Genomic DNA, 22,280 nt, shown 5'->3' with positions numbered 1-22,280 from the left:
TAACAGCTGTTAATCTTTTTAAGGTCAAGTTAGTGACATGGTGAATTTTAGACATTTTGAAAAATTGTGATGAGTTTAAGAGAAATGTTGAAAATTCATGACGAGTTTTTGACAATTTCCCTATTTTTTTCTTGTATGCATTACAAATCAATGTAGACCATACATTTGGAATAGTGGAAATTCACGACAGTATTGCAGATAAGAGCTGCAGGGTGCATTTGTAAGGCATACTGGAAACAAATTTGTACGAGGGAGAAAAAGAACAAGCACTACTAACTTAGAATTTGATTTATAATAATAATAACTAGAAGTTGCCAGCTGGAAAGACCAGTCAAATTACAAAGCAACCAAAATTCCACGCAATTTATCGGGTCGTAAAAAAGCATCCACACTTTGGGCACTGTACCTGCTCTTATAACCCAAAGTCCTTTACAATAAGAAGCTTTCTGCATTTTTTGACTGAAATATCTAATTACTACAAAGAAAATTGGTTCTAGACTGGCCGGCTGGGTACAAGGTTCAAATTATCGTTACGTATCGGCCCGTATTAGTTAATACGTATCGTTTCGGGACCCTTCCGATATGCCCTTACAGTGGATGTATTGGGGGTCTGACTGGTTCAGGGGATGGAGGGATCCTAGACCGGCTCCCCTGAACCAGTTTTGAAAAAAAATAAAAAAACAAGTATCGAAATGCCCGATACACCTCTACCGGCATATCAGACGTATCAATATTTTCAACCTTTGGATGACATGGAACTGAATGCATAGTTTATTGTCGATGGACGGTCCAAATTGTCTGCATCACTCTTTCCATCAATTAAGAGAGTTCATTCTTAATTGTTCAACAAGGAGACATTTTACCACTGAAAAAAACATGTCTTTCGGGTCTGTAGTTTGTATAAAAAAATTGCTTTGCCTGTCTACTTGGAAATTCAATGCTAAAATCCAAAATGAAAGAGAAGGTGAAATAAAAAATGAAAACCAACAAAGTGCACTGAGACATGAGGTTTGTGTTTGAATTTAATGTAACTTTGGCTTAGAAATGAATGCGTATAATATTGCTAAAACCATCAAATATTGGATATTTGAAATAGGATCTCTCAATGTGTTGTTAAGACCTAAAATCAAAATGAAATTCTTTGTATGTTCCATAGATTTTTTTTTCATAGAATTGGTCTTCACTGGAATGGCTGTCAATGGATTGGATTTTGTCTGTTGGATATCCATTAAATTCATCGGATTGAATTGGATTGGATTTAAAGAAAAAATGCATTATTAGATTGAATTGGATAATTAACTTAAAGGGGTGTTCATCTTGATATATATATTGGTCGGAGCAATAAAGTAAAGTAACTAACTAATACAATAATAAAACTTGCTTTAATTACTCTTCTAGTGATAATTACCTGACATGCTAATGTCAATTAGGTATTACAAAGGGTCCCACAAAGAATAATTCCTTCCACCTTGATAATTAGTACCTAGCGTACTACTAATGCGACCTTGTTAATAAAAATGGGTTTTTTATTGTAAAAAATTAAATAAAAAAGTTATGAATGCGGAACAAGGCTACACCTCGTAAATCAACTTTATACAGAGAACATTGTAATCACCAATTCTGTGGTCCAAGTATCCAACCCAATTGCAAGTGGTCTATCCCCAAGCATCCTATACCCTTTTAATCCCCAAGCATCCTATACCCTTTTAATCCCCAAGCATCCTATACCCTTTCATTTACCATTACCAGGGAAAAAAGAAGAAAAAAAGAGAGTTAAGAACTGGTTTCCCTCTCATATCTATCTATATTCCTTTGAAATTATGAACATGCCTTTGGAGATTTCTAGAATTTTTTTTTTTTTTGATTAAAATACCCTCGTTTGTTAATTTTCCCTCATTTAATTGTGAGCGTAGAATCGTAATTGAAAGAATTCCTTCTTTCTTTTCAATAAGAGGTTTTTGAAATGGTATAAGACCACTAAAGTTCAGGCAAAAGGGAGATGTTGTTAGGTCCATCAATTGAGCAGGTGCTCCACAATGTGAAGGTTTCTTTTCATTTGTTTTCTAAAATTTCCACATCAGGAAAAAAAAAACAAAAAATACATTCTCCAACCTGGTTTTTGTTTGGACAAGTGAAATCAAGATGATTTTGTTTTAAAAAACGAATCAATAATCATGTTTCTAAAACCATCAAAATTATGTTTTTTAAAACAAAAACAAACTTTGCTCTTCAAACATTTAAAAAATAATAATACACAGCCAAGAACACGTTTCTGTGTTGTTCTGAAAAACAATTTATTTTCAAACCAGATATGGTTTTGATTTATTTTCGAGACGGCAACAAGAAAAACAATCCATGTTGAAGAATGCCCCTCAAAGTAGTTGGAAATTCTCATCATGTAAATCTTTTATATGGTTTAACCTGTTTTCATGTTTTGGGAAGCCTCGATACAAACACATTTAGGTTGACATAGTTTTTTTTTTTTTTCAAATAAGATGGCTTAAAACCATGTCATGTAAACCATAATGTATAGCATAGGATGTTGTGCAAACATGTATTCTTAAATTAGTTATTTCTTTATAAAACTACTTTAGTGACTCAAATTCTAGGTAGTTACACCAAAATATCTTTACCATATTCATATAATTTGTTACATTCGGTGTTTTTTAAACTGACTCGGACACTGAACCAGTCAGGGGTCCGGTTCCCAGGTCGAATGGTCTAACCGTTCAAACTGAATGATCGGCCTGTTCTGACAATAAAATAAAAAACGGTCAAAACCATTGAACGGTTTGAACGGTTCAACCGCCTGGATCAGTGATTTGCTGACCAAATCAATGGTTTTTTTGTAAAAATATGATTTGGGGGAAAAACGGAACCAGTCACCTGAGTGGTTCCCAATTTTTCTGGTCCAACCATCCGTTCCAATCTGGTTTTAAAAACCATGGTTTCATTTGCTAAATTCTATATATAAATAATGGCAAACACAAAATTACCCTTTTTTGCCATATGAATAAATTTGTTTAAAAGAAGATTAATCAGAAAATCCATGTTTTACACTCTAAAAATTACGATTTTATTTTAAAATTGTCTTATTACTGGCACACATAAAGAAAAACTATTGTTTTAGGAAGGAAAGGAGGATGTGAGAAAGTGAGCATGGAAGATTATCAGGGATATGTGAGATGATATGGGATAAAGAAGATGAATAACATTTAAGCAGACAGACCACTCATCTGAGTTGACTCACTAAACCGGACGAGATGCAGAGTAACCAAAACCAAACATGAAAGGAGAATACGTCTGTTTCTTGAGAGTGACCAAACGATGTCTGGTTGGGTCGGTCGAAAAGGGTGTTATTGAAAGAGACGCAGGGCTATTTGCCTATTACTTTATCCCCTCCGGCATGTCAGTGCGGTGGTCAATCTATGATGCAGAAAATAATCCACCCATGAATTTTGATAAAATACACCTAATTGGCTACCGCATTCTTGATTCCAGTTGAGTGATCAGACGTTTTTCAGATATCATATATTTTTCGTATTATAGTCGAACCCTTTACCCTATACATATTTGCATTTGTACTCTTTCCAAACTGAGCCTAAGGGAATAACACTACAACAATCAGGCGGAGTAGATATCATGGGACGTATGACATGCTACATAACAGGTACTTACTTCTACCCCCCCCCCCACCTTTTATGCATTTACCTGTCAGATTTGTTTATAGCTTTGAAGAAAATGTCAGAACTAAGAACTCAAAATAAGATAACCCATCTCATATGACTTGAAGGAATCAATAATAACCCTTTAATGCCGACCATATGTTTAGCTGTTTCTTCCAAACCTTGAGATACTTGTACATAATGCACCTCGCCTACTAATTGAGAGATTATTAGCAGGAAACAACAGGGCTTTCATATCTTATCTATGGGTCAATAAGTCAATTCAAATAGCTTGAAACTTTTACACAGAATAGAACTTCACAATGAAGCCAATTGCTTGATCAGAGAACGGAGGTCTTACTAATAGAAAATACCAAACATATTCGTAAAACTTAGTCCTCCAGGATATGCTGCCGCTCAAGCTCGTTTACATTTTCAGTCAAAGGAGTAAGAGAGTTGTTTATGGTATCATTATTTCCCCTGCATTGTAGCAGCTGTTCCCTAAGACTTCGGACAAGTTCATCGAGTCTCTGAATGTTTTTCTCTTGGGATAAGATAATCTGCCATGATGGAACTCCAATAGCATCAACCATCTCAAGCATTACCAAAAGAATGTTGACATCAAATGAGCATTGAGCGAGCAAGTTTTGAAATTCAAAGAAAAAGACAGCACCATGTAAGCAGGACTAGTGAATAACCCAGACAGGCAGCATAGAGAAGAAGTGAAATTACCAAGTATAGAACAAAGAACAATATATGCTTTACATTTCTAATGTGAATAAATGATATATTATTGAAATAAACTTCCTAGAGTGGAGGCTTTATCGTTAATTGTTGCTTAGGTGACAAACTTTTCTAGGATCACTTGGGGGCATACATGCACCCATATATGATACAGGCAAGACAATACCAGAAAGACTGGTGACTAATCAACTGGTATCATAAAAGTGATAACCAATCAGGTGGTTATTTATCAAAATCACCAGGGTTGGGGGTAGTCAGCCCGTCTGGAAAGTGCCCATCTGGAATGCCTGCCTAGTGAATAAGGTGGACCACCTAGGCATTTTTTTTTATACCCCATCCCCCAACCCATAACCACCCCCCACCCACACACACACACCCAGGTGCAGGCGGGATACGATCCCAAGTCTCTGCTACGACCAGCAGGAGACCTTACCAACCAGCTGGTTGGCACCTTGCGTGGACCACCTAGGCATGCCAATGGCAAGACAGACTTTATTTATGTGGATGTTGCTGCACCCTATCAGGTGTACTATGGTATTATAATTTATATTGCTGTTAAACCCTACAAAATGTACAGGTATTATCATTATATTATTATTTCCTCCTTAATTTATGGTTTTTTTCCTTGATCCTTATAAAGTCCATTGTTTTTTTATCTGCAGTTATAAAGCACTGGAAGTAAGAACAACATTAGCTTATAAGTCCATTGTTAATACTTGAAACAGCTGGGTTAAAGGGTTTAAGGGTTAATTGTGAAGAGTAGGAGAAGAATAAGAAGACATAATAGCAGTCATCTCAATTATTCACAAGACAGCTAATGAAGATTGTATACAGCTACAGCCATTCCTTGAGGACATTCTACATGGAAAAGGACCTAACCACAAATGTTCATTTGGCAGGATGGTTATTCTTGGGAATTAAGCTCTGGCGTCTGGCCATAAAAATGTTAACATCATTTTCACCTTTCCATGTGATATGCAGTCTATTAGTTTGATTTCTTTAGTCGTAGCTTAGTCATGTTTAAAATTTCAATGTTTAGTGTGTTTAATTTGTCCAATAGTAGTTTGCTTCATGAGTGGCAAAATTTTTATTTCAAGTTTTCTTTGTTAGGGTGGAGTTTGGCTGATCCTAGATGGTCTAAATGTATCACAAGAAAAAACTATTATGTGTGTGTGTATATACTGGGTAGGATGACTTTTGAAAGATCCAAGAAATTGCAAGATAAATATATGCCTTGTGTGTGCATGTGTGAGATTGCAAAAATGTAGCTAATGAATTTTAGAGTTCATTTGTGCTTGTTTAGCTTTTGGCAAGTAATTTCTAAGCAGAGTGATTATAGAAGTGATTCCTAGGTTTTTCTTCTCTCTATTCTCTAGTCTAGTCTTCTCTTTCAAAATTTTGAGTTCAGCCACCAAAAGCTATCCAAGGCCTGAAAATAATTAAAATAAAGGCATTATTTAACAAGAAAAACCCGGAACTGGTTTTGGGTAAGTCTTCTTTCAATTCCATTTAATTCTCAATTAAAACAATGTCTCTAGAGAGAGAAACTTCTTATATGGATGTCATTGAGTTTCTTAAAAAGTATGCACCAATGTGCACCAAGGCTCTCTCTCAATCTTTATCCTTTAGTCATCACCCTGAACATTTATTTTGAGCAACTCCCATTCTAATATCAAGGTGTTGATTCTTTTTCTTTTTCTTTTTTTTTTTGTGGTGGGGGGGGCGCCGGCGGGGGGGGGGGGGGGGGGTTCTCTCCATAAAAACTTCTTATATTGCAGAAGTTTCAGCTCATCACATCATACAGCCATATAGCCCTAGGCAAACTCTCATCCACCAACCTGCCACTAGCCTTAAAAACCCAAACGATGGACTTAAATCCACGAAATCATTGTTTCCTTTTCAGTTTTTCCTCAAATTTGTTACCAATCTAGATTTGGATCTACATCACAAGCCTCCTCTTTTGTGCAAACAAAAACAGGGTTGGCCCTTCTGTCCTTTTATATCCAACTTCCCCTCTGCAATCTACACCCCAACCCCTTCCAGGTAAACAAAAATAGGGCAGATCCCACTTCTTTTTTGTGGTGCTTAAAGCTTTCAAGCTGGTAGCACTTAAAGAGCGTCTAAACTATCCACAATTTTTGTTGATACTTCTTTAATTCTCTATTGAGTGTGAAGAGCCTTATTGATTTACTGCAATTTAATATATAATTGTTCAGGTGTTTCATGTTTATTTGTTGAGTTATGTATATGATCAACCAGAGTTAGGGGTTTTCATGGGCCATGGCTGCTAGCTTGCCAGATTTTCTCAGCCAAACAAGTTCTCTCCTTTTCCCTATTTTATCAGCAATAAAGTTCTCATTGATCTGTTAGTGGTAAAAAAAAAATCTCTATATATGATCAATCATATGCATTAAAGTGCAGCTACCTGGTGATAATCATCTTATGATGAGCTTTTTTATTTTATTTTATTTTTTGATCAATCATCTTAAGATGAGTTGTGAAACTAAATGATTTAAATTCCCACAGAAGTGACCCATGCCAAAGTATGGGTTGGTGTCAAAATGCTCCATATTATTGGATTTGGTTTCCTAATAAAAAGAACACTCAAATAGTTGCAGGCAAGTTTGTCTCATTTGATTTTTTTTCAAAAATTAAAAGAACACAATCACAATTTAGAAGAATCTTAGAAGCCATAAAGGAGTTGTCACAGCAAAAAAATTTTGAGTCCAGATCTGAAAAGCTCTACCCTCTAGGCCTTGCTGCTTTATCAAATTTAGATTTGGCTTTTGATGGTTCCATAGGTAAAATCCGTATCTAGTCAATTCCAGTATACCCAAACCAAATCCAACCCTTTTTTATCCTGTTAATGCATCTATATAGATTAGATGCAAATAATAAACTTATCCACTTTTACTCAATTTGTTTTATAACTAAAACATTACCATGTATCAATGTTCTTTTAATAACAGCACTGAATTTTATTAAATAGAAAGTGAAAAACGAGAAAATCAAGGCAGAAAATCCCAACCATGGAGGCTAGCCTTGGCTAACTTCCAAACAAAATCTAAAATCCTAGCATAGTTGGCCCCAATACAATTGATCCCTCATTACCCCTTGCTTTCCTAGTTCATCTGTCATCCAATTGGCAGCCCTTGGAATCCATTACCACATATCAATGTTTTCAACCCATCGTTAACCTGCCAAGTGTGACTGGATGACCCATCACCCAGTTAGATTTTTAGGTATATTTAGTCAGTGAGCAATTTATTTACAAAAAAAATATTGGCCCAGCCAACAACCTAGTGATCCATCCAGTTGAACCATTGAATTTGAATGGTTTGACCTGGCAGTGGGTCATAGGTTAGATATTAGATCTCTTTTTGTATTTTTATCCATTTCCATCATTAATAACAATAATCCTCATTGACCACACTTATTTTTGTGGCCAATTTTTATGTATTTTTTATTTTAATATATTTTTTGTATTTTTTATATGATTTATAATATCACAAGCTCAAACAGTTAAGTTGTTGACATTTATAAAAAAAAAAAAAAAACAGTTAAGTTGTTGACCCACCATGGGACCCAAGCCTTTTTTATATACAATATAAATTAATGTTATACTAACCATTTCTTTGAATTAACTGTTTTAGTGATTGCAATATTAGAACTCAAAATAATATGGACTACTTCAATAGTTTATACTCTTTTATAGGCATGACCACAAATCCTTTTTTTCTTTTTTTTTATAAAATTAACAATTTCATTAAAAAAGAAGCACAGGATACATGAGGTGTACAGCTGCAGACAAAGACTCTCCAAATAAATTACAAGGGTAACATGCAGTCACAAAACAAAGAATTCCTATGAACCCCTCATTTAGCTAGACCATCAGCCGCAGAATTTAAACCTCTAGGAACCCATCTAATCCTTGTATTCAATTGGGTTATGATATCTCTTGCTTCATCCAAATAATGAATAAAATGACAAGGTCCACTGTCCTTCTCCCCTAACCAGTTTATCATGTTTGCAGAATCTCCTTCTATGGTTAATGGGGAGAAACCCAAGGTCTTAGAAATTTGAAGACCTGTTAGAGCAGCCAAAATCTCAACTTTTGTAGAGTCCACTACCCCTATTGGGCCACTGAAACCCAAACAAATATTTCTGTCTTCCACCCTGATCACACCTCCTATCCCAGCCTCCCCTGGGTTGCTGAAAGCATTTCAATCACAGCTTAAAGTTACATGCCTCCTCCCTGCCCGGAAGACCTCTGGCAACAGCTGGGTTCAATGGAAAGGAGTGTAGAACCTCCACTAGTAACCCCTTTGAAGATCTCAGAACTTGTCATCCACGTGTTACATAAGAAGATTATATGAGAAATAAGATCTTCAATGGTTCTTTTCTTGTTTTAAAAAATTCACTAGTTTCTTTCTGCCCACACTCCCCACAGCACAGCATGGGTCAGAGTTCTCCAGTAAGCTTTCCCTCTCTATCCCAAGCCCCCACCAGGCCATTGTCTAAGAAGATCTGAAACATGTTCAGGGGCTACCTAGCTGTAACTAAACATGTGCAGAAAATGATTCCATATTTTCATCATCTCAGTACCAGATGCAACCAGGCAGAGTGTTCAGAGGCACAAGATGCAAACATGCGGAGAAATACAAAATCTGCCTTTGTTCTTTCTCTGGAATATATCACAGGTGTTTAATTCAAGCCTCCCACACGAAGAATGAAACTCTCAAAGGAGCAAGAGTGTTCCAAATCTTCTTACAAGGAAAGAAATTGTTCTGCTTACCTGAAATGAGAACCTTGAAGAAAGTCTTGGTTGAGAATTTTCTGGATGGGTTAAGAATCCAGATACAGCTGTCTAAAGAAGGGGAGTGTTCCAAATCTTCTTACAAGGAAAGAAATTGTTCTGCTTACCTGAAATGAGAACCTTGAAGAAAGTCTTGGTTGAGAATTTTCTGGATGGGTTAAGAATCCAGATACAGCTGTCTAAAGAAAGGGAGAAGTAGGCCTCCCGTAACGAGAGTAGGAGGTTTGTGAGTTGTGACTTCAGCAATCTCCAATTCCCAGTCTTCTAAAACTAAGGCTCCAACTAATCCCATAGGAAGAAGGAAGGAGACGGGTGGCAATGGTAGCTCGTTGGGTTTGGTTAAGCCAAAACAAGTGGGGATAAGATTCACGTAAGGTTTGATTTTCCCACCAAAGGTCAGCCCAAAACTTAATCTTATTACCACCCCCACCCTATATCTAATGAGGGAAATAAAAATGGTGTAACAAGAGGACATACCTTTCCAAGGATTTGCAGCATTCTCTCGGATCAAGTGGACTTTTCTATCCCAACCATTCGTGTTTAGCCCATACTTGCTTCTGATGAAGGCTGTCCGTATTTGGTTCAAGAGCGAGCCTCCACAACCACTTACCAAGAAGAGCCAGGTTTCTTTCCTTAATATGCCCAATACCCAAGCCATCCTCTTCCATTGGTTTGCAAACCTACTCCTAGTTTACAAGATGGGCCTTTTTCTCCATCACCATCCCACAAAAAGTTACGTTGAGCTTCTCAGTATGAAATTTAATCTTCAAAGAATTAGGAACACCAAAAGTAGTAAATAGGCAGACTAGAGAGAGAGAGGGTGGGCCTCCCCCTTTTCGAGAGGTAGCTTTTTTCCAAGTAGCTAATCTCTTTTTGTACTTCTCAATCACTGGATCCCAAAAAATAGGTGCTCCTCGGATTCTCTCCTAAAGGCATCCCCAAGTAAGTTATAGGAAAGTTCTCCAATTTACATGCCAAAACTTCCAGGAATCTATACAATTGCTCTGTATCCTCCATGTTTATTCCCACCAAGCTACTTTTGAGAAGTTAACTTGGAGCCCAGATACCAAATCAAAGCATTGAAATACCCTCTTTAGATGAGTGATATTCTCTAATTCAGCCTCTGAAAAATCAATGATACCATGTGCAAATAATAAATGTAAATCTGTATAACTTCTCTTCCTACTTCAAAGCCTCTTTTCAAGCTCAAGGACCTTGTCTTATCAAGGAAGAGACTAATCCTCCACACATTCATTACTAACTAGGATGTTGTCCACTATTTGCCTTCCTTTTATAAAACAAATTGATTAGAAGAAACTAGGTATCCCACCTCTTTCTTTAGTCTTCCTACCAAAACTCTCGCCAAAACCTTGTACAAGCTTCCAACCAAGCTAATAGGCCTAAAATCCTTAGTTTCCAAAGTATCACCTTTCTTGGGGATTAGACAAATGAAGGTTGGATTGTTGCCTTTGTTAACAATTGCCGAATGATAGAAAAAAGGGGGAAACCATCTGACCCGGGAGCTCAATCTTCTTCCATGCTAAACACCACTTCTTTAATTTCCTCCTCAAAATATCTTTCCAGCCACATTGCCTTGTCATCTAACAGCAATGAGCATCCCAGCTACTTAAAAAAGGTCTTCTTTGCCTTCTTTTGTGTACAACTTCTTGAAGTAATTTATTTAGGAAAGCCTCAATAATCTCTTCAGGATCTTCTACTTCCCTTTGACCCACCTTCACTTTGGTGAACAAGTTTTTTTCTGTCTCCCATTTGCATAATTGTGGAAGAAACTGGAATAATTATCTCCTTCAGCCATCTAATCCTGGATCTCTGCCTCCAGAAAACTTCCTCTCTTCCAACTACCTTTTCTAAGTTATTAAAGTCTCCCTTTTCGATCTCCAGTCTTCATCTACTAACCCTGATTGTTCCTTGTTATTTAGATCCTTTATCTCCAAGAGAAGCATATTTTTTCATCTCCAGAAGACGTAAATTCCTATCTGCCCCAGATTTTTAACTTCCTCTTAAATTTTAATTTTTGCAAAAACCGAAAACTAGCCCAACCTTCCTCTTTGAAATCCACCCACCAACTAAACACTTTTTGCTTGAAGTCCTTGTGTAAACTCCAAAATTTCTCCAACCGGAAAATGGTCTTACCTATTCCTATCACTTCAGCTTGTAGAGCAACTGGCCAAAGGTCAAAGATGCAACAAGGTCTAAACCCTTGAACAATAATTGGAAAATGCTCCAGCCAATTAGAAGTCATAAAGAATCTGTCAAGCCTGCACCGAATTGTATTCACCTGCAAATTAGACCAGGTAAATTTCCCATTGTTTAGTGGGAGATCACAGAGGTTGTAACCTTGCTATGAAGATAGAGAAGTCTCCCATACTCCAAGTTAATCTCCCTCCATTGGATCCCTCATTGAAAAATCTTGTGACACTAAAATCACCCCCGAGACACCATGGGATATCCACATGATCATGCAGGGAGTCCAACTCCTCCCAAAGTCCAGCTCTTTCTGATGGACAATTTGGACCATACACCCCAGTCAACAACCAATTGAAGCCGTCGGTGTTATTAGTGAAAAGGATGGTGATAGAGAGCTCCCCACCATCCACTTCAAGGTCTGAAACTTCCTCTTCTCTCCACATTATTATGATCCCTCCTAAAGCTCCTACCACTAGAAGAGCTGCCCAACTCCTCCCCCTAATTCCCCAAATAGCTCTGATCATTATATTTATTAAATTAATTTTCTAATCAAATGCAAAGCATATTGGATTAACATAAAATTAATTTTGGGGGAATTAATATTAAATTAATATTTTCTAATAAAATATATAGAATATTTTGGTTATGAATGAGCTTGCCAAATTAATTGATTGATTCATTTTGTCATGTTATTAGGCATCTAATCTTATATTAAAACAAAGACAGTTGGATTTAGGGTTGGCCATAATTAAAGCAAAGAAATTTGGATTTAGGGTAAAGGGCTTCTACTAAGAAGTTACTTGGGTTCATTAGAAGTAACACAGAAGAAGACTGCATATTATCAAAGGGCATTTTTTATCAATAACAATGGATTTCATTGATTAAAGAAACAGGATTACATGGGAGAGTCGAGAGATAACCTCTCTTATTTCCCCAACAAAGAGAGAAGACAAAACATTACAGTTCAGCCCAAAACAAATTTTCCCTGTTCACCCCTTGTTTTGCTAACCCATCAGCAAAGGAATTCGCACATCTCTTAACCCAAACTATTTTAATTTTCTATTTCTTTTGTCAGCCAATTGAACATTTTCTTTTCATTTCTGTACACCCACAGACCAGCCTTATCCCCCTTTAGCCAATCTATCACCAGCTTTGAATCTCCTTCAATGATTAGCTTCCCCAAATTTATGTCCTTAGCTCTCTGAACACCTTCTAACGCCACCAAAATCTCAGCTCTAAGAGAATCACCCGCTTCAATTGGACCTGAAAACAAAGCAGTGATGTTCCCTTTCTCGTCCCTTATATTATAACACCCCCAATACCTGAAGGCCCTGGGTTGCCAATACTGCTTCCATCAAAGTTCAAAACATAGAATCCGTTTGGAGGGGGGACCAAATTGGAGCTGCAACCTCTTGAACTGGGGCTGAAAAGGCATTTTCTTTCCATTTTCTTGACAAATCATCTATTGAGACATTGTTGAACAGATCAATTGATTTAAGCCAATGGAATACCCTGGAACAAATCACCTCCTTAATGGTTTCCTTATTCCTCTCTCTCTGCAAAGATTCTTTAGTTCCTTATTTGCACATTATCAAAGGCCATTTTCCACCTGCATAGAGATTTATTTCCTATCAAATAGAAAATATGATCAACAAGCTGAATCATCTAAATGTCCACAAAATATATACCACCCAATGGTGGATGAACCCTTGGATCATACAAGAAAATTTAAACTCTACCCAGCATTTGTAGCTTGAATCATGGACAAGGCCCTATAGTGATCCTTAAGCATAGAGGTGTAAAGTGGGTCGTGTCGAGCCAGCACGGCACGGCGTGCAGGCGGCCCGCGCAAAGTGTGGACCATGCCGTCCTCCCCGGTGAAAATTTTAGGAGTCGGCCCAGCACGGCCCACGGCCCACGGCCCAGGCCCGTGTGGGTCCATGCCATGCCGTGCCGCAAGCCGAGCTGGCCCATGGGCCAAGCCTTGGGCCAAGTCGGGCCAAAGCTACTTTTTCTTTTTTATTTAAAATTTTGAAAAAAAAAACTTAAAATTTAAATTTTATATGAATTTTGATGTATACAATTGCTTATATATACAATAATTAAATAAATTAGTATAATAAATTTGAAAAAATTGTTTATTTTATTAATATGTTATATATATAAATATATGAAATATATAAATATTATGTATATATATGTAAATAGTATATATGGGTTGTGTCGCGGGCAACACGGCCCGCTTGATCGTGTCATGTCGTGCCGACCCCTAGACTTCAAACCCCAGGCCTAGCACGGCACAGACCATCGTGTCAGGCCTGGCCCGGCCCGATTTATACCTCTACTTAAGCATGGATTGACAATCATATGTTGATAAGTATATCACATGTAAAGGTTGAAGAACTAACCAGCAAAAACATAGAGGTCGAAAAACTACCAATTCATAGAATTTCACCTAATAGAATATACAGGCAAAAATTCTGCATATCAAGGAACTTTTAATTAATGCATACAAGAAAACTTCCAGCTATTGTTCATCAAACAATGTGTGCGCTTTAATTTTTATACTTTGATTATTGTTTGCAAAGAGGTCCAGAGACCATTCTCTGAGCCAAGCATTATCAGTATTTGGAAAAAGAACTTTTTTACCAAGTAAAGTACCATTAAGGCCCAAGGCTCACAACTATTGGTGAATCCCCTGTTGTCCTTAATAAGATACAAAGTTGCACAGAGGAATGCCATTAAGGATGTCTTTGTTTGTGATGCAAAACATGCATCATAGTAAATGCAAATGGGTGTGAAAACCATGAGCATAAACCCAGTTCATCCATGCACTAATGACCGTACTCATCTTGTAGGTTTGTTATAGGGAGTATACGTGGCTACCTTTTTTTTTATCAGCAACACAGAAATTCATTAATTAATTAGAAGATTAAGTACAACAAGAAGTTGTGGTGGACAAGCATTCCACTTAGTCCACATCCCCAAACAAACCCAAAAACAATCCCTTTAAGTTACATGACAGCCAAAAGGTAAGCCAACAGAAACATTCTACTAGCTAGATTAAGCCCAGAACATTGATTATCTTAGAACTCCTTGCTTAGCTAGACCATGAGCCATATTGTTAGTTGATCTTCTAGCCCATCTTATCTGAATCACCATGTCTTTAGAAGCCTGTTTGAAGTGCATGAACTCATTCCTTAACTACCAACTTATTCCCTTCCCTTTCCTCAGCCAGTTTACAACAATTATTTGAATCCCCTTCAACAATCAGCCTGTTGATCCCCATTTCTTTGGCTTTTTCAACACCAAACACTGCTGCCTTCATTTCTGAGCTCACTACATCACCTTGCTGAATAGGACCTGAGAACAAGGCAAGCATATTTCCATCCTCTCCCTTTATTACCCCACCTATGCCCAAAGGCCCGGATTTCCAAGACAGCTGCCATCAAAATTTAGTTTCTTCCACCCAGCCTCCGGGGGGGACCACGATGCAATCACTGTAGATTTCCTCTAACTGCTGTATTGGCACTTGTTCCCCAAGACCTAATGTGGTTACCTTTTCCACCCATTTGTCTAGACAAGTGAAATGACAGAATAGAAAATGCCTAGAAGTCAGCTTATTTATAACACTCATGGGATAGTGCAAATTTGTATACATATTTTAGAAGCAAATTTGCACCCATCTTGAGAGTAAACAAGAATTTCAATACACAATTGCAGCCTTTTTCAAGAGAAATTTGTATGTCAAAACAAATGCACAGAAACTGGAGTGCATATTTCCACTGGTTCAGTGTATGCATAACATAGCCTAAAAAATCAGGCATTCATGATCCATACTTTTCAAGTGTCCTGCTTGTACTTCTATTCCTCAATAATCAACAGAGTTCTCAAGCAAAAGAGGGATTCTTTGATAAACAATCGAGTATTTTCTTGAGATAAGAGGCTCTTCTACACATGATTCATATCCTTGCCTTTCAACTTCAATGCACTTTAAGTCCCAAATAGATACCCTCTTTCTTGTATCATTGCTTCTCACAAATCATATCACAGATCTCTCTTACCATGTTTTTTTTTTTTTAAATAAAGCAAGCAATTGAATGAAGAATGGAAAAAAAAATCAATGTGTCCTCTTCTGTGATACAAAATTGCACAGGGGTTTGATTCCCTAAGATTTTCAATTTGTTTGCAGTGCACTAGTGTGAACTGTGAACAGATGGAAGTGTAAATAGCTGACTGTAAATTCTAGTTTAATCTTGCTTCAAGTTTGACTTTGTTTTGTTTGAGAAATAAGGTCATTTTGACTTCATATGTAGAGAATGAAGACATGAAGAAAGTTGCTTGTTTGAGAGGAGCAAAATAGGAAGTGGCCCCGCTTTACATGAACCAACTGATATCTGATGGTAGCTCAGTTGATAAGTTCCCTTCTTTCACCGGCTATAGCTGAGGCTTGGGATCAAATTCTGCTGTCACCAGGGTAGGGGGGGAGGTTTATGGGTTTGGGGGACAGGCTACCCCGGTTGTATAGCCCCATGAAGCCCCACTTTATAGGAGAGAATTAAGGTGGGAGGAAGGCATCAGTTTTTGAGATGCAAAATTTGCACTGCCAACAAGTGCAAATGATATAATGCAAATTTCGAATCAGGTAGGAGTGCAAATCATAGTTACAAAAATGGATGTAAAACTGAACCAGGTAAAAACGTTTTACAGGTTCAGACTTGCACTGCAAACAAACAGAACTTAGGAAATTGTGAGGAGGAACAGATGGTTGGCTACTGGGACTAGGCCAAATGAAGGGGTGCCTGGCATATCACTGTGTATATACCGCTCTTTTTAAAATATCAATAAAGTTACTAACAATTACTGATAAAAAAAAATGCTTCCTCTCCGGTGGAAAAAAATGTAAATTTTGGCTTTTTATAAGACAAAGTGACAAACCAGATTTGCCCAACATGTTAGATGGCAATTTTTAGATAAATGTGTCAAAGAAAAGTTGAGAAAAAAAAATTAACTCCAAAGCCTGATAGTGATTTAGATTTTAATGGTCCAAAATGATTCAGCATGTATGAATCCAGTTTTGTATGTCTCACAAAGCTTATGGTTTAGAGATTGCAATAACTGATCAAGAATGTAATTGCAACTTTGGGTTGTAACACTGAATGCACATATTTCCTAGAAATGGCAACAAATGATCACTTAATTTGCTAGGCACGTTAGTAGATGGCACTCACACTAGTAGTACTATAGTACATTGACTTCCTAAAAGCCCTTCTCTAGTGTAACAGAAGTGACATCTGTTTCACATTCACATAAGTTAAGAAATGCAAATTCCTATATTCATGAAAAAAAATTATGAAGCACACAACAGTGTTAAGAAGGGACTCTATTTATGGGCTGAATCTGACTTCCATCAGTTTGGCCATTGTTGTTCACCCATGGACAGAGTTGGCAATATGGCCATAGCCTCTCCATCAAGCACAAGCCTCCCATCTTTAAAGCATTTTGTTGAGAATTTTGCTCTGCACATTCAGAAGGTTATAATATATATAAGTTCATCAACGGTTGCTCAATAACACTGACCATAAACTGAAGGAAGAGAAGGAGCTACACGATTTTGTAATAGGATAAGGCACAAACATGTATCTCTTCCGGTTCTCTCGTAAACTAACTGCTTGAACCTCTGCAATGACCTCCTCTCCAATGTAGACTGGTGACTTAAAATGTAAGCTTTGTGAGACATACACAGCTCCAGGCTACACGTTCATTGAATCATTTCAGACCATTAAACTCTGAACAGCTCTAGTGCAAAAGGGGGGAAAATCCAACCCTTTTAACAAAAACTAAACCCTTTCAACAAATTTCATTCAATCTTAAAAAACTCTAAATAAAAATTAAAAAAAAAACATGTCTACCAAACACTAATGCCAAAAAAACTGTCCTAAGGAAAGCTAATATAAACAAAAAAAAAGGTGGACATAAATAAACTTACAAAATGAGAAGCAATGATCTGAGGAAAGAGACCAGCAACAAGCATCCCATGAACAAGTCGATCTTCAAATCCAGCAGTTTTAGCACATTTGGAATCAAAATGCAAAGGATTTGAATCATGGCTTAGCTTCGAGTACTCAAGAACATCTAGATCAGAGAACTTTCTTGAATGCTTTAGAACATCTCCAATTTTCAAGATACGAGATGCAGCAGATGATGAGAAGCTCAAGCAAGCTAGGCGCTTCAGAAGCATGTTGTCTTAGAGGTGTTGTGCTTTAATGGTCAATGAGATTTAATCAATCTCTCTGCAACCTTGTAAACTTCTTAGCAAAATGGGACACAAACAAGTGGAAGTTATCTCCAACCTAATTGTCAGAGATCGCCTATCTGGTAAAATAGGCACTATGGGTGCTTCCTTCCTGATTGGTGATATTACAACTCAGTGTGGAAACCGAATTCTCTCTATATCATTGGAAAATGAGATGTATTTTAAGATGGTGCTGTAACAACCAGTGCAGAATATCATTGGAAAATGAGAACCAAATATAAATGTAGTGGCAAGTTAGGCACCACTAGTTGTGATGTATTTTGGCCTTTACATACCATTGGGTGGGACCAACATCTCTGATGTTTAGCCATTTCAAAACCATAATGTTTGAAGGTTAAGCATCATGTACGTTACAAAAAATTGCATGAGAATTGTTCGAGAACATTTTTCACAAGATGAAATTAAAAAAAAAAAAGAAATTTCATTCCAGATGCATGAAGAAGAGGATAAAAATCAAAGATGCTAAGCTTAAGCTACAAGTCTGTTATTCTAATTGAATCCTCAGTTTTCAGTTTTCCATGTCAAAAATATGCCTGAACTCCAATCTTTTGACAAGATTAAAAGAAATTTTAATTGATTCAATCAACCACCCCAGGATAATGTGATAAGCAGGCAAGAAAACCCCATTTTCCTATTTTTTTGGTCTGCTGGGCAGTGATGCAATATTTTAATGCTGAGCATAGATAAAAGTGTACAAACTCTCATTCCCTCGAGAAGAATAAGGAAAGATCACCAGCATGAGATGAGAAACTAAATCATAGAAAATCAGTTGAAGAAGAGATTTATTAGATTCTATTGATTTTACTTTTTCTTTCCATATGTTAAGGTCTTTTGAAGTTCTTGAACAAGGAAAAGAAGCCTACATGAAAATCAAGGAATTTATTGAAAAAGACAAAATAAGAAATTCAAATAAATTTCTGGCCTTTGACATTGCCATTTTATGCAGTTTAAATCCACTGAAAGTAGAAGAGCAACTCTTCTAGCTCTATTTGGTGGTGCATAGATCCATCAAAACACCAACATAAGCAACATGATAGATGACACTCATGATTCAACTAGTGGAAGTGTGGAATTGCAATTCCTCCGAAGTCCTATTTGTCCCTGTGTTTCTGTTCTTGTTCTCACCTTATAGATTTTCTATCCATAACCTCTAGAATTTGCATCCTACTTTTTTGTTCAATATCATGATTTTGGTTGCTAAATCCTACTTTATCACCATTATTCCTTTTTTACAATAAATGTTAGTCCATCTTTAATTTTCCAATTCTTAACTTGTTTTATTTTCCTTTTTGCAATTTGCTTCCTTTTCCCAATAACTCTAGCAACCATTTCCGCAACTTTATTAGTAATCTATACCAATAAAAAAAGAATTCAATAAGATCCCATTCTACCCAATTTGTCTGGTAAACCATTCCAAGACTTTTTTTTTCTTTTATTAAAAAAATGATAATTAATAACAAATGAAAAATCATGGTCAAAATGGTAAATCAAAGCCATGGATATGTCCTTGTATCCAAGGTCAATGAGAATAAAAGCAGACCCCATCCAAATTTAAGCAGAAGGCCATAAATCAAGTAATTCACAACCTAAACAAAACATAGTAGAAAAGTTTCCCATCAAGAAAACATTCATGAAGTTGGAAGAAAGGTTTCCCATTAAGAAAGATACGGTGGATTTTGAAGTGGAAGACTCACGGCTCTCAGGGTGAAGGAGCCTCAAGGCAATTGAAAAGATCTCAACTTAGTAGAGGAAGATGATAAAGAGGGCAATGAGATTGCATAACAGAATTTAGAAAAAAAAATGCAGTTTTAGAGTAAGAAAGAACCAATGCAAATCCCATTGACTCAAAGGTTCTTTCAGAGGGTCCTAACTCCTAATATAGTGAGATGTTTCAGAAATAGAAAAAATCATCTCACTATTCCTGTTTCAAAAGTGTGTACCGGGTTGAAAGGAGGATTATTTGGTGGAAAGAGGTGAAATATGTAAAATCCTGTATGGTGAGGATGGTTTGGGAGAGCAGAATTTATATTTTGTGTTTTTGTTTGAGTTAGTTGTTGTCGAGGTTTTTCTCAGTTAGGGTAGTTTTTCAGATTCTGGAGTGTCAGGTTGTGGGTGGTTTAGATCTTTCGTTTCTTCTCTCGGGTGACTTCTGGTCACCTTTCTTGTACTTTCTCTTTATATTTTTTAACAATTTTATTTTACTAGAGATGGTGGAAGAAGCACATTATAAACAAAACTACATGAATGGTATTTTGATGGGTTTACAATGCATATTCAACTGATTCTGGTGTACATTCATGTGTAACTGCATGTGTATTTTGAATTTGTCCATCTGCCAGTAAAGAGAAATGGAATGGCTTTACATACAGATGTTGAAGACTCAAGCAGTCGTCAATGAAATGATTAATTATGATGCACTTCAAAGTTTCACAATTAATATTCATAATAAATGTGCTCCTTTATGAGTTAAACTGTTAAAAGTACCTGCACTAATGTTACTCTATTCATTTTATAACCACCCAAAATTAACAAAGTCTAAAAATCCAAATTAAACCAAGAAACTAAGAATGAGAGGTAGTTTACGGTAATAAAATGAACTAGCACATAAATGACCTGCCTTTTCTTTTACAGCTTCTTCCCTCTTTGATATCTGTTGATGCTTCTGAGAAATACTAGGGGCTGTTTCAAAATCATTCACAAGTTGTTGCTTCCATTCAAACTGAGATGTAATAATGAGTACCAGCAGCAGAAAAACAAGTACCATGGGCCTCGACATTGTTACAAGCACCTCTAACAAAACCTGTTAAACAATTACATCATAAGCACAATAAGCATAAAAAAGGAATAAAAATTGATGATCATAAAGCTCCCAATATCAGAACATTTTTTTGATCAGTCTCCCAATATCAAAACATTACAGGAAATGAAATGGCACCTTTTCATATTATCAGTATTTTTCAAGAGACAACAGTGTATCATAGTTACAGATTTACTAATCCACCCATACTGTTGTTGCAGAAAATATCATTTACAATTTCTTCTCTATTAGAAAAAATTACAACTTATTCTCAAAAATAGACCTTACATGCATAAACCCTAGATTTCAAGCAAAATAAAAAAGCAACTGAAAATCAAGCTCTCTCACAAGAAAAACCATAAATTCACAATTAATCAATAAGAACAAAGAAAAACTACAAGGGTTCGTCAATTAAATTGAACTAAACAAAGTAAAAACTCACAAATTGAAGATTGATAAAATCAGCATCTCATCAAAATACTGAATTTCTTCGACCCGTTCTGAAGCTCGAAAAGCAAAGATCCTGGCATGAGATTCTGGTAGTGAGATGTCAATTCTTTTTTACCATTATTTACATATGTATTACTTAAAGGCTAAAAGGAAGAAGAAAGGTCGTTGACCCTATAGTGAGATGTCATCATCATCATTTGACATCTCCATGGAAAGCTATCTCTAGTAGTTTGGACAATGGCTAAATTATATAAACAGAAATTGAGCACCAATAGCTTTCTTCTTTTTATTATTTTTGAAAAAATAAATAAATGTTCTGTATTTATATCTAATAAATTGAGATGGGAGTCATAAAACAGGAGTCACTATCTACTATAAGTTGAGAAACTGAAAATGCAATCACAAACAGTTGTGGTGAGTCATATTCTAAAATTCCTTCCAATCATTAACCCCAAAAACACAGTTTTGTTACTCTTGTTAATGTGTCATCAACCTGTACTTAATAGTTCTCAATAAGAGAAGAATTTGCCTATGGCCTGCAAGAAGTGACCTGTTTGCTTCGCCGGCGGCCTGTATCCAAGAAGAAGAAGAAGAAAAAGAAGCATACCTATCTGCTGGTCTTGGCTATTCACAAAAACTACAACGATGGCGGTAGTTTGCACTTCTCGTTCTCAATCAAGCTCGAGGAAGATTCGCAGTTTGCACTTCTGCTTCTCACTTCAGGAACAAATTGAATCAATGGAGCCCTAAAATTTGTTCCTTTTGTAAACCCGAAGTTTCGTTTTTACCCTCGATTGGGGGCCTTTGGCAACATCCAACGCGACGCTGTTCACGGATCGGGTTGGGTCGGTTTAGTAGTGTTTTTTCAATCGATCTGGTCTAGATTAAATCAAAACCGATTTAGGTTTCAATTGAAGTTTGTACAATGCATATGAACTCAAAGTGCTAATATTATATATAATATTTTAAAATATATTTTCTAGAAATATTTTTAAAACCAAAACATATATACAAATATATCATAATATACATTTTCTAATTTCTGGAAATATGTATTTCAGAAATATATATCTGATATATTTCAGAATATATATTTTTTCAGATATATATTTATTATTTAAAACTAAAATATCTATATTTAACATATATGTTTTCAAAATGTATACTTTTTTCAGATAACTCGATTCGGTTCAGTTTCGATTTTCACACATGAAAACTGAAACCAAACCGAATTATCAGTTTATTCATCTTTGCAACCAAAAACCAACTAGTAGTGAAGAAAAA

The 22,280-nt window shown here is 36.4% G+C and overlaps 1 protein-coding gene across 5 annotated transcripts; it reads right to left on the bottom strand.

Moving 5' to 3' along the window:
* Nucleotides 1–3,783: 3,783 nt before the first annotated feature.
* LOC148847535 (3-hydroxyacyl-[acyl-carrier-protein] dehydratase FERN, mitochondrial-like) lies at nucleotides 3,784–21,927 on the bottom strand. Of its 5 annotated transcripts, none has more exons than XM_088951572.1 (7): nucleotides 21,604–21,927; nucleotides 20,989–21,069; nucleotides 20,367–20,549; nucleotides 17,423–17,694; nucleotides 17,071–17,186; nucleotides 16,839–16,952; nucleotides 3,784–4,225 (listed from the first exon to the last, which is right to left on the bottom strand). In XM_088951572.1, the coding sequence occupies exons 4-6, from the start codon at nucleotides 17,672–17,674 to the stop codon at nucleotides 16,844–16,846; spliced, it is 477 nt and encodes a 158-aa protein (XP_088807698.1). In that variant the 5' UTR covers nucleotides 17,675–17,694; nucleotides 20,367–20,549; nucleotides 20,989–21,069; nucleotides 21,604–21,927; the 3' UTR covers nucleotides 3,784–4,225; nucleotides 16,839–16,843. The 5 variants fall into 5 exon arrangements, with proteins under 5 accessions (XP_088807698.1, XP_088807700.1, XP_088807701.1 ...); XM_088951574.1 differs by having other exon boundaries at nucleotides 17,423–17,440; nucleotides 21,604–21,867; XM_088951575.1 differs by lacking the exons at nucleotides 16,839–16,952; nucleotides 17,071–17,186 and having other exon boundaries at nucleotides 17,423–17,440; nucleotides 21,604–21,867.
* Nucleotides 21,928–22,280: the final 353 nt, after the last annotated feature.

This window comes from Nelumbo lutea, chromosome 6 (assembly GCF_056320005.1).
Source record: "Nelumbo lutea isolate HS-2025 chromosome 6, American lotus-T2T, whole genome shotgun sequence".
Lineage (NCBI taxonomy): Eukaryota > Viridiplantae > Streptophyta > Magnoliopsida > Proteales > Nelumbonaceae > Nelumbo > Nelumbo lutea.
This window is presented reverse-complemented; position numbering and strand designations above follow the sequence as displayed.

Bases quoted from the DNA above. Each gene is read 5' to 3' on its own strand.
- LOC148847535 (XM_088951572.1), bottom strand. From the start codon at position 17,674: ATGCTTCTGAAGCGCCTAGCTTGCTTGAGCTTCTCATCATCTGCTGCA. The intron at 17,187-17,422 runs GTAAGTTTATTT...ATGAACGTGTAG, and splicing joins AGATCATTGCTTCTCATTTT to CCTGGAGCTGTGTATGTCTC. The intron at 16,953-17,070 runs GTTTGTGCCTTA...CTGAATGTGCAG, and splicing joins GAGAACCGGAAGAGATACAT to AGCAAAATTCTCAACAAAAT.